The sequence below is a fragment of the Paramisgurnus dabryanus genome, chromosome 13 (genome assembly GCF_030506205.2).
Source record: "Paramisgurnus dabryanus chromosome 13, PD_genome_1.1, whole genome shotgun sequence".
NCBI lineage: Eukaryota > Metazoa > Chordata > Actinopteri > Cypriniformes > Cobitidae > Paramisgurnus > Paramisgurnus dabryanus.
The window spans coordinates 5,402,507-5,414,893 of record NC_133349.1 but is presented as its reverse complement, the minus strand read 5'-3'; the positions used below and the strand labels follow the sequence as shown (position 1 = coordinate 5,414,893).

The following is a 12,387-nucleotide window of genomic DNA, read 5'->3' as shown; positions in this document are numbered from 1 at the left end:
ATTTCATTGCCCTCATCTGTGTTTTACAGGAATGTTCAGGGTTTAAAGTAGTGCTGCACAATTAATCGCATCGCAATCGCGATGTCAGCCTGTGCGATTATATGACAGCAAAATGTTGCAATTATATTAAATAAATAAATGTGTGGACTTTTAACACAAACTTTCTGATAACTGTTTGATGATTTTCCTTGCCGTTTAAAAAAAGAAAGAAAAACGAGCAAAAAAGGCAGTGCATGTGTGGCATGCACGTGTGTGGTGTGCGTCGTCACTTATACCAGAGCGAAGATGGATGCAGAGGAGGTTGACAGTGATCTGGTAGCTAAAAAAAAAAACTTTACGTCTGTTGTATGGTGGTATTTTGGATTTAGGATTACTGACACTGAGCAGTTGCTACATCACGTGGCAATACGAAAACATTTCTAGTTTTACAAATACACATTTTAGCTAAACTGTGTGTGGATTTTCCTTAAAACCCATCAAGTTGACTCATGATACCATTTAGTATAATCGCAATCGCACATCGCAATATTAGCATCAATAACCGCAATGGGAAAAATTTCCCAAATCGTGCAGCCCTAGTTTAAAGCATCTATTTACAGCATCTGTTAGGGGTGCAACGGATCACAGAACTCACGGTACAAATCACATTGCGTTTTTTGAGGCACGGATCGGATAATTTTTCGGATCAGCAAAAAAAAGTATGGGAAAAATCGATTAACAAATCATTAATGCCACAGACTTAAAGGAACAGTATGTAATTAATTTATATTAATTAATCATAAAATGGCCCTGATATATCACTAGACATTAAGAAATGGTTTTAATTTCAAATACTTATATCACTGACAACAGTGCTCTGGCCAGAATATTGTCATTTAAAAAGTGGATTTGCAGCCCTCAACTGATGTTTATGTTGTCATTTTGTGTATTGGCCACCAGTTGTGTGATTGCAGTACCATTTTTGTTGCCACAAGTTTTGTGATTGCAATACCAGTTTTGGCCACAATCCTACATACTGTTCCTTTAAGTAGGTCAATTGAGGTTACTGTCTCTTTAAGACCAAATATGCACAGACTGCATGTCTGTCCGTGTGTGCACTACTCGGTGCCCTTAAACGCGCGCACACACACAGACAGAGGGCAAATTACAAACGGCGCAGCATAAAAACTTTACGTTGTTTTTCATTGCTCTATAAGCAAAATGTATTTTAATACACTACAGTATGAGAGAGAGTAGCACAACTCTCTAAAGTTTACAAATGAAGAGTTCTGATCTTTAAGATGATTAAAGGTAGGGTAACACATTTTGAAAAATGCTAACGGTAGCCGCCTAGCAATGAAATCCCGATCCCACCCTCAAGTCAAATCGCTCTCCAAAGTCACGCCTCTTTCCAAACACATGAACACGCACAGATCAGACGGTCACGTCTCATGTCTCATTCACCAGTGAGAAAACAAAGTGAATAACACTTCCAAAATAACCAACAAAAACAACTGGTTTACATCAGAATTAGTTTAAGCACACGTCCGGTTGTGTAGACGTAGTAACTATATCGTTATGCTAATCCGTAAACGAACACAAATTTCATAAGCAACACAACGTTTCATCAAAGTAGAATATCTGAATCCATCTCAATACAAACATATCGCGTACCTACCTTACCAAAATAAAAAGTGCAACGACCCTTTCAGACCCTTTGCCTCCTGCAGCTGTTTTCATCTCGTGGTATAGCACTAAAGTTACTGATGTTAATTTGGATTTTTGCTCTTGCTGATCCAGGAAGTTTTTGCTGTTGTTGTTATAAAAGATGCATTTAGTTTTGTTGCTCCTGTGTAGGTTGTCAATTCAGCAGAAAAGTTTGGTGTTCTTGCTGTTTACAGACAGAGCGGACATGAACGCGCCGATGACGTATGGTATCTGCGTGGACTCGATGCGCGGTGGGAATTCAAATTACGCTTACGTATGAGGGACATAAAAGGAAACGTCCGTTCGGACCGAAATCTATGATTTGTTGAACATTTTTTGGTCCTACGCCTTTCACAGATGACATAAATTTTTACAAATATATTTAAACAACTTAACACAGTGATTGCTATCAGGATGCGAGGAGACTTTTAACCAGCATAACTAAAAATGTTTCAGGATCAAATCTGTTACCCTACCTTTAACTCGATGATCTGACTCGAGTTGGACCGGACGCATTCAACCGCACGTGCGTTTGTGCGTAAAGTAAACTGCTCACTTTAGCGCCTTTTTGCAGTTAAACTGTTTAAAATCACTTGAATGAACACATTCGCAAACCTTTGAAACGCATACAAATGATAAACTTTCCTTATTTAAATTTGCGTATTAATCCGCGAATCACATGCGAGCCGAACCGTGGGTCGTGATCCGTACGGAACAACTGCGATTCGTTGCAGCACTAGCATCTGTTATGTGTTATTGATCACAACAGATACTAATTTTGTACCTTAATTTGTGAGTAACCCAAATCACATTTACAGAAATACATTTACAATGCAAGGGGGTTTAGATGGCAGGAAGCTCCTCTAATATTTCTATACAAAAATGTGTTTGTTCACTTTTTATGTGTGTTTTATACTAGTTACCAGTTTACTGGCTTCACATGGCCATAACAGAATTTGAAATATTAGACGTTACTTGCAGAAACAAGGTTTAGTGTTCCCATGGGTCCTTGAAATCCTTGAAAGTTTGTGAATCTGGGAGAAAAAATTCAAGGCCCGAAGATTTTGAAAATATACATACATAGATACAGGTCATTGAAAGTGCTTGAATCTATTTTAAGCAAGTTTTCTGGGAAAAATCCATATTATTCCATGTGTAGTGTTGGATAATATCATTAAATTTCTCGACTTTTAAGCACACGTGCAAAACTGTTCACTTTAAATGCTTATATCTTCTGTATGCGAATGTTGATTCATACCAAAATGCTTTTTTGCATAGTTGTGTTTGACACATGAAAACGTCTCGTGCTGTTGTATGTAACTGTTGTTCCCTGAGAAGGGAACGAGACGCTGCATCTCCCTTGCCATACTTCTTGCGTCCCTGTAATGCCATCTTTGGCAATATTTCAGATAGCGATATACACCCGTGTCACCCGTTCTTTGTCGTTAAGCCTCACCATTGGTTGAATTTGATATACACATTCAGATCGCTTAACCCTGGAGGCTTCTCCAAAGTGTCACCGCAGTGACGCAGCACGAGTTCCCTCGAAAGGGAACTGTAACAATGTATCTTAAAAGGTAACACGATGTAACCTTGCTCACACTTGAAATGTGTCCCCACATTTATTCCTTGAATTTGAGGGTATTGGACCTGGAAAGTCCTTGAAAAGTCCTTGAATTTGAAATTAACTAAGGTGTGGAAACCCTGAAGGTTAGTTAGCTATTCTTGTTGCACTAGTATTAGCTTTGTAATGTGTGTGACTATAGCGTTCAATACTTTATTTTAATATTTGTGAGGTCTAGGCACAAGTCTCATAATCTAGTGATGAGATTATGAGCATCAAAGTTTGATTTCAATCTTTGACAAATATTAAAGATATCAGAGTTATATTTTCACAAACATTCACACACATAACGTAAAGATCCTGTAAAGACGTTATGCATTTAAAGTCGTGCACTTGGTAGGTTTTTTCCACAGCGTCTGAAGTTTGCTAATTCTCTCCCGGGAAACTTTGCGCGTGCATTTTAGTTTATGACAAGATTATAAGAAGCATGTGATGTGCTGTTCATTCATGCAATGATCTCAGTTTCACTGCGGAAAGTGACAAGCTCCCTGATCTCTGCTTCAGTTCAGTTTGTTAACATTTCTCGTTGCACCTTACGGCATTGTTTCTGCTTCTTCTGCGTCACACAGAATGCTTTCCGTGAATGTTACTAGGTCCTCTTTACGGGAGCGATCCCAGGACGTGTTTGTATTCACACAGAAGCCCCCCTTTTTTAAGGAAGTTTTCTTGGACCAAAGTGCTGTGTGAACGGGGTTATAGATGGGACTTCCATATGAGTGCAATACTAAAAACACAATTCATGCTTGTTTTAACACACCCAGAAACGTCTAAATTATTATGTGGTAATCCACTGTGTGTCACAAATGCTGCCCATAAAGTTTCACTTGAATGTGGAACATTCCTTTTAATGCCATGACAAATTTACAGAAATAGAAACATATCTTAGTATTCAGGTTATTTTGACAACACCATGCCCTGCCAGATGACTCTTTGACTTGTTTACATCAGAGTTCAGTAATGCTTGCCCATTATGACAGTATTAGCCCTGTGAGCTCATCTGTGACTGTGTGATGTTGGCCAAGGGTCAAGATGAGCAACTCTCATTCTTTAATGCAGATCGACGTTAAACGCTTGCTATGAATGGGATGTCTGCAAATAGCTCAGCATTTCCCCTTTACAGTTCTAGAAATGTCACTATTTTTTATGTCCTGTTCTAAAATAGCAAACATAAATAGCACTTTACCTCACGACAAGTTTCTCACAATAAGCACTTGTGTAGTTGCTTTATGTATTGGCCGTATTTTTAATTATATACTACTTATTGTGATTTTTTTTTAAACATTGTCATGTACTTTTATATATATATATATATATTTAAAGGCAGTTAAAATGCACCTTGTATGTGAATAATATCAGTGCTTTGACGTGTCTGTTTTTTGCTTGCAGTGTAACTTTATCTCTGGAGGCCAAGCTCCATCTGCTGCACAGCTACCTGACTGTGACTTGGCTTCCTCTGCCATTTGAGGTACAGGTGAGCTTTTTGGTTTGTGTAAAATTATACAAATAACTTATTGGTTGGTTTTTAAAAGCTTTGCCAAACCATTTATTTAACAACACTAAAGTACATTAGTGGCCAGAAGTATTGCCCGCCTGAGGACAATTAAAGGCTTAGCCTTTTATTTAAATGTGTATAAAAGAATTGGTATGCGTGTTGCATTGTGTAAACTGAAACTAAAGCCCCGGATAGACTTCACATTTTTTGGCTGTCCCAGACGAAGGATAGCCATCGTGAAACAATTGTAGCGATTTCTATGATCGTGGCTCTCATTGGTGGTCCTATGTCGTACAGTGAGAGAGGTTCAAAGATGGACGTTTTACCAGTCTTGCGACCAAAGATAGCCCACGATAGTTTTCTGACAGTGTCAGAAATTCAGCATGATCAAAGCATAGTTTGTTTGTTGCTAAGACCTGCATACCGTTATTTGTTTACCAGTAGCGTATCTTATAGGAGTGCACAAATCTTGCAGTGTATCCCGAGCTTAAAGGAATAGTACATTTTCTTAAAAGAAAAATCCAGATAATTTACTCACCACCATGTCATCCAAAATGTTGATGTCTTTCTTTGTTCAGTCGAGAAGAAATTATGTTTTTTGAGGAAAACATTGCAGGATTTTTCTCATTTTAATGGACTTTAATAGAGCCCAACATTTAATACTTAACTCAACACGTAACAGTTTTTTTCAACGGAGTTTCAAAGGACTCTAAACGATCCCAAACGAGGCATAAGGGTCTTATCTAGCGAAACGATTGTCATTTTTGACAAGAAAAAAAAAATGCTCTTTTAAACCACAACTTCTCGTCTAGATCCCGCCAGCGTGACCCCACGCAATACGTCATGACGTCAAGAGGTCACAGAGGACGAACGCGAAACTCCGCCCCAGTGTTTACAAGTGTGTTGAAAGAGGACCGTTCCTACGTTGTTGTATGTCGAATGATACTAATTAATGTCTTTGTGTCAGTTTATTGTTTACAAGTGTCTGCAAATGTGCGTTTTATATATGTAACACGTGACCTCCCTACATCACTACGTATTTACGTCAGGTCTCGCTGGACCGGATCAGGATGAAAAGTTGTGGTTTAAAAGAGCATATTTTTTATTTTTCTTGTCAAAAATGACAATCGTTTCGCTAGATAAGACCCTTATGCCTCGTTTGTGATCGTTTAGAGTCCTATGAAACTCCGTTGAAAAAAACTGTTAAGTGTTAAGTATTAAATGTTGGGCTCTATTAAAGTCCATTAAAATGAGAAAAATGCCTGCAATGTTTTCCTCAAAAAACATAATTTCATCTCGACTGAACAAAGAAAGACATCAACAATTTGGATGACATGGTGGTGAGTAAATTATCTGGATTTTTCTTTTAAGAAAATGGAATATTCCTTTAAGGTTTGGGAAACTTATTTTTAAGGAATACTTTTTTTGCATTTTGTACCATTCTCCTTATATGTGACTCTGTTTGAGAATTCCAGGTTAAGGGCCAATCTCATTTCTCTGTCTTACCCCTTCCCCTTTGTCTTCGTCTTCCCCTTGCCCCTCGAAACAGAGTAAAGGGGAAAGGGGTAAGACAGATCGTTCGTCTAAAAATGAGACACCACTCGATTACCGTTTGCGTCACCTTCCCTTGCCGCTAACTGGGCGCTACGTAAACAGACAAGCGTTGACAAACATAGAAGATTCCGTTGTCTCAGGTTGTGGTATCGATTGCCTGAGCGGAGCTCAACAAATAGCGCATAACTTAGCTGCTAGCTAGCGCCTTAACTAGCGATTCAAAACAAAAACAGTACAATTAAAACCGCTTGAACATTTTATTAAAAGTATCATAAAACATGAGTGTCACAATATAATCTCAATTAAACTGCAGAAAATAACGTTACTTTCATTTGTGCGACCCCTTGACAGTTCGACGTTCATCAATAAAATGTCTTGAAAATTTTAGAAATTTTTAGAAATTTTTCACTGAATTTTCCTTACACTATGTAGGATGATTTTATGTAGAAAACAGTACAAAGTACAAAGTTTAGCTTGGTTTTCACAGACTGTGTCACAATAGATTGACTGTAGGTTTATTTTTAAGCAAACACTGTGAAAATAATGCGTCTCATTCACTAAAAATTACGTATGTTTTTCGTATTTGTACGCACACTTGCTTTAGTGAATTTGTAGTGTCCTACATGAGCGGCCGCGTGCACGAGGTTGGTAATTTGCATAAAACACGCCCAAACCAGCTCCATATAAGGGTTTTCCGCAGCGCTGGTCCACAGAAAATTATAGAGCAATTTGTCATAGGAGCAAAAGAGCTCGAAAATAAATCCCTGATCATATTTATTATCGATAAAGTTTCGTTTTGCTTTGCATTTTTTATTTGGGAGGTTTTGCTGTTGTTGGAGGAAGCCAGTGCTGTCCACAGACCAGAGTAACATTAAGTATTGGATGCGTTAACAAATATGACATTTCATTAATATGACAGAGACGCGCATCTGTATCTAAAATTAAACAGTCAGGAGATCAAGTGATTGACGTTTGGACTTCTCATTACATTTACATGACGTTTACATTAGGCATTAAGCAGACGCTTTCATATAGAGATTTAAAAAGTGAGTTTATATCACTGTTCTTCAAATTGTTTCAGGTATTTTCATGATAATAAAGAATATTTTGAATGATTTTGTTTAACGAGTGTTGCTTTTTTAAATGCACTTTATAAACGACTCCGACTCGTTATGATTTTAGATTGATAAGGACTTCCTACTGACCAAATGCCATAGTATACGCACAAGCTGTGCATGAAACAAAGAATCGCAGCCTTGCGATTCAGAATCAATTTCAGACAGGCATTCTTAATGGAACACACGGTTGAATTGTTACATCCCTAGTGCAGACGCATGCTTAGTGAATAAAACCCCCTGTCCCTTTTGGATATCACTTTTGGCCATTACTGTACATCCAAAGCAACTTTACCAATGTGTTTAAGGTGGAATGCTAACAGGTTTAGCATTTTTATTTAGATGTTTTACACATCTTTGGTCTGAACAATAGCTTGCATGGAGTGTCTTTAACACTTTTGTAAAGTTTATAAATTCGTTTAGAGATGACTTTTAGATTTTAACATGATATTTGTATTCACGAACTCAGCAGCCAGTTATTCATTAATCAGAATATTGTGCAGCGTGGCCTGCATTTTATTTTTGTTTATTTTTTTGCAGCCAAGTAACCCTCTTTTTCTCTGCATCCACAGCAGGCCCCACTGGCCCAACCAGAGTCACCTACAGCGTCCGCAGGTGAGGATGCCCGCACCCCGCCAGACTCCGGAGAGTCCGATAAGGAGTCTGTCAGCAGCAGTTCCAATGGAAACGGAGACGGTAGTGCAGGCGGAACCAGTGGAACAACTGGCAAAACTAGTGGTGGATCTTCAAGTTCCTCAAGCTCGTCCAGTAACAGCTCGGCAGGGATGACCGGCACACTGGGCAAGGAGAAAGGCAAAAAAGACAAAGAAAAAGATAAAGACAAGAAACGGGCAGACTCGGTTGCCAACAAGCTGGGTAGCTTTGGCAAGAGTCTGGGCAGTAAGCTGAAGAAGAATGTAGGAGGTCTGATGACAGGAAAAAATGCAAGTGGGACTGGAGGCAAACAGGATGGTCAGGAAAAGAAGAAAGGCTCACTGAAAGGTAGTAAAGGGAGTAAGGAGAGCTGTCCCTCCAATCAGACCGGCTCTGAGGACTCCGGAAAAGGTTCCCCGTCCTCGAACAGCGAGCGGCAAAACGGAAACTGCTCATCGGAAAGTGACACTTATAAATACAGCTCGGACGTGAAGGTGAGTCTCAGCATTCTCCGATCCGCTATGCAAGGCGAAAGGAAGTACATCTTTGCCGCAGCACTCGCTACAAGCAACCGGCAGCCTTTCCAAGAAGAGATGATCCAGCGCTACCTGTTGGACGCAGAGGAGCGTTTCCATGCAGAGCAGGAACAACGGAGAGAAGCCGAACGGAAAGCACCGGGTGGTCTAGCACCAACCCCCGGATCCCAGTTGAAAAAAGACGGGCCGGATCTATGTTACAGAAGTTATGAAACCAAGGAAGAAGCTACTGACAACTCTGCTCCTACCTTCACAATAAAGCCCTCTGCTTTCACCCCATTAATGTACTCTGGTGTGGTTCCCATTCCCAGGCCCACCATCATTGATCACGCACCTCCCACACTTACCCAGCATATGCACATGCACGGTTACTTGGATACGCGACGGCAACTTGCGGGAGGCGCGCCTTCCTCTTACCCCGGCCTGCCGTCTTACGCCACGCTTCCACGGCACTGCCCCTTGGCGCAGGGCCCTCCACATATCCAATACCAACCGCCCTCCGCCACTTTGGCTAGCCCGTCCCGTATCAACCCCTGCTTGTCGTCTTTTCCCCACGAACGTGAGCCTGCCGATTACCCACCCGAAACGACAGGAGGAGGGTACACGAATGGCTTGCGGGACTTTCGGTCTACATTGGACAGTCGCAATGGCCCAATGCCTGTCAGGCATTATTCCTTAGGCAGCGCAGGCGGCCTGGCCAACCTGCCGTCCAGCAAATGCCGAACGCCTACCTGCAATTTCTACGGCCACCCGGAGACAGGCAACTACTGCTCGTGCTGCTACAAAGAGGAGTTGAAGAGGAGGGAAACAGATCCAACCATCCATAGGTTTTGAATGGAAAGTCTGTTCTCCTAAAGGACTATGCGAGCTACATCATATCCTCTTTGCCTGGATCTTGTCTTAACACGAGAGTTCCTGGGAGGACAATGATGATTCGCCATGGAAATGGGACTGCTGTTGTGTTACGTTTGCTGTGGCTCATAGGCAGGTGTTTCAAGCTCTGCCGGTCGTGGTCATCCTCGTACCCGTCTCCCCCTAGTGGCAAGCATGCAGAGCACATGCAACGTGCAAAGAACAAATGCATAGCATACCCCCAAAAAACACGTTGAGCAAAACCATAAAATACGTATTGTGTAAAAAAGACGATAAGAAATGGGATTGTGCTGCAGTCGATAATGTTATCCACATTAGCCCAGTTTTACTTTAATGCTCTGTTACTTTATTCTGCACCAATTTTAAAGCTATACCTGGCTTGAATTAGACGTCCTACCTTCTTTAAGATTCAACTTTTTAATCGTATGGAGCTGAACCTTGACAGCCAAAGGTTCCCAGTCACCCGTTCACACATTTTGAGCTACCGCTGTTTATCTTCAAAGTGTAAAATGTGTCCCAGCCTAATATTAACTCACTTCATATGCCCCATTCATTCATAAATGGTACATTGTGCTGTCTTTACGCTAACGCTAATCGATTAGCTTTAGTAAAAAAGGTACTCGCAGGTCAAAGAGGGCTAATGTTGAAAACATTTTCCAACATTGTGAAAGTAAGCTCCATTCTTTACCAAATTAAATATTGTTTCTGGGTTAACATTGGGGTGTGCTATCCTCAAATTCACTGGATTTATATTTCACGATTATCGCCTCAGTTACTCGTGACCGAGCAGTCGCTGCACAAAATCAAGCACTTTTCTAACGTCCCAATGTTATGCGTGTACAGGTGCGGGCCTTAGACGTGACCGTGACAGACTGTTATGTTTCTGTGCTCTCGTTGGACAGCAGCTTCACTCGTGTAGACTGTGCGGAGGTCAGGGTTTGACTTTCGGTGCCACTGTGTCGTTCGCAGGTTCACCTCTTTCCTAGTTGCCTTTTTAGTCTTAGTTCAGTCCTCCGGACCAGGGGATCGTTGAACTGAATTTATACTTTTGGGTTGTCTGTGTTTGTGGATGCAGAGGATACTCGCATGTCCTCCGGTATATAAACTTTGATGCTCTGTGCGTCTTGATTTTATCAACGTACCCTTTCAAAGCCAGCTAGTCGTATTAATGGGTTAGGTCACCTAAAATGATCATTATAAATAGTCACTATTTATTTACCCTCGTTTACCAAGTCCAGTGGAAAACATAAGGTGATCGTCCTGGGCATTTCCACACAAATATTTAAATGTTGAGCTCCAAAAAACATAAGTTGTGCACTATTAAGTTTTCAGATTTTTTTTAACCATTATTTACTTTCGGCCCGTTCTTCAGAACCTACAATACCGTGCACGAGTCGTTTGAACAAGTTTTAATACTTTTATGTTGCTGCTTTTTCAAGCTTTGGTCCGTATCGACTTTCATTATATGCCCTAAATAAATATGTTTTACAAGTTTTAAAGGGCGTGAGGGTGAATAAATAAAGACAATTTTTTCATTCTTGTACTGTCCCTTTAAATTCTCATCGCTCATGTGAAATGGGGTGTTATTGTACTGTAAGAGGATGTTTCCATCTTCATTTGAATAGCTGATGTGTGCAACCGGTGTACCATATTGGTAGTAAAGCTAATAAATTAAATTAAAGCTAATAAAGTAAATTAAAATACTTTTCATTTGGCGCCCCCTTGCATTTCTCGTTTAAGTTTTTTCAATCACTCTACACTGCAAAAAATGATTTTCAAGAAAACAAATTCTTAGTATATTTGTCTTGTTTTCAGTAAAAATATCAAAAAACTCTTAAATTAAGATGCTTTTTCTTGATGAGCAAAACGACCCAAGAAAATAAGACCAAAAATATCAAATTTAATTGATTTTGTGCATAAAACAAGCAAAAAAATTGCCAATGGGTTAAGCAAATTTTTATTGCATTTTTCTTGAATTTAGTGTTTAAGAAAAATTTTCAAGATTTTTTTGCTCACCCCATTGGCAGATTTTTTTGCTTGTTTTATGCACAAAATCACTCAAATTATTTTTGGTCTAAAAACTAGACTTATTTTGCTCATCAAGAAAAAGCATCTTAATTTAGGAATTTTTTTATATTTTTACAGAAAACAAGACAAAAATACGAAGAATTTTTTTCCTGAATTTTTTTTTTTTTTGCAGTGTATTGACAAATGACATATTAAAGCTCAATTATTTATTACCTTTTGACGAAGTTTTGAAACAAAAATTGAACTTAAAATATTTTGACGTTATCCCCTCTACTAACCAGTAGATGGCGCACTTGTTAAGGTTTCTTCTGGCAGCGATCACCTCTATTTCTATCAAAGCAGGACATCCTTGTGACCTCGTGAGACTGACAGATTTGAATTTCACAGTGTAAGGAATGGAAAAGGGGACGCTGCTGCTTTTAGATGAATAAAGTACTTTTTTTGTTTATTTTGGTCAAGCACATTTGAATATATTTAATGCAAGCAAATAAGTCGATGTAATTTAACAATTATGCCTTGAGTAAGGCATATAACATTCACCCTGACATCAGATTTCCACTTTGCTAATTCGCAAAAAAAGGAATTCAGCGCACGTTTTTGTGTGTTTAGTGTTTGTGTGCGTGTGTGTGTGTGTGGTAAATATATTGCAGCTTCAAGGCACAAACCGAGAGGAACTTGTCACCAAAATGACAAGCTTGGTTGTACCGTAGCTTTCGTTCGAATCCATTTATTTAACGAATGGAGAAGTCGTTCAAGCCACCTTGAGCGTTGGACTTCAATGCGATTGCAGTCATTTCTGTGTTTAGAAATGAAAAATGTTGTATA

The 12,387-nt window shown here is 39.6% G+C and overlaps 1 protein-coding gene across 4 annotated transcripts in view; it reads left to right on the top strand.

Moving 5' to 3' along the window:
- otud7b (OTU deubiquitinase 7B) overlaps window positions 1-12,387 on the top strand; it is a 52,820-nt gene that overhangs the window by 39,636 nt on the left and 797 nt on the right. For 2 of the 4 annotated variants that reach the window (XM_065298832.2, XM_065298831.2), the window contains exons 11-12: window positions 4,697-4,775; window positions 8,044-12,387. The exon at window positions 8,044-12,387 is cut by the window's right edge and continues 797 nt beyond it. In XM_065298832.2, coding sequence (XP_065154904.1) covers window positions 4,697-4,775; window positions 8,044-9,495 — 1,531 coding nt within the window. In that variant the 3' untranslated portion in view covers window positions 9,496-12,387. Of the gene's footprint in view, window positions 1-4,696; window positions 4,782-8,043 lie in introns of all 4 variants that reach the window. The other 2 variants (XM_065298829.2, XM_065298828.2) reach the window with 1 other exon arrangement.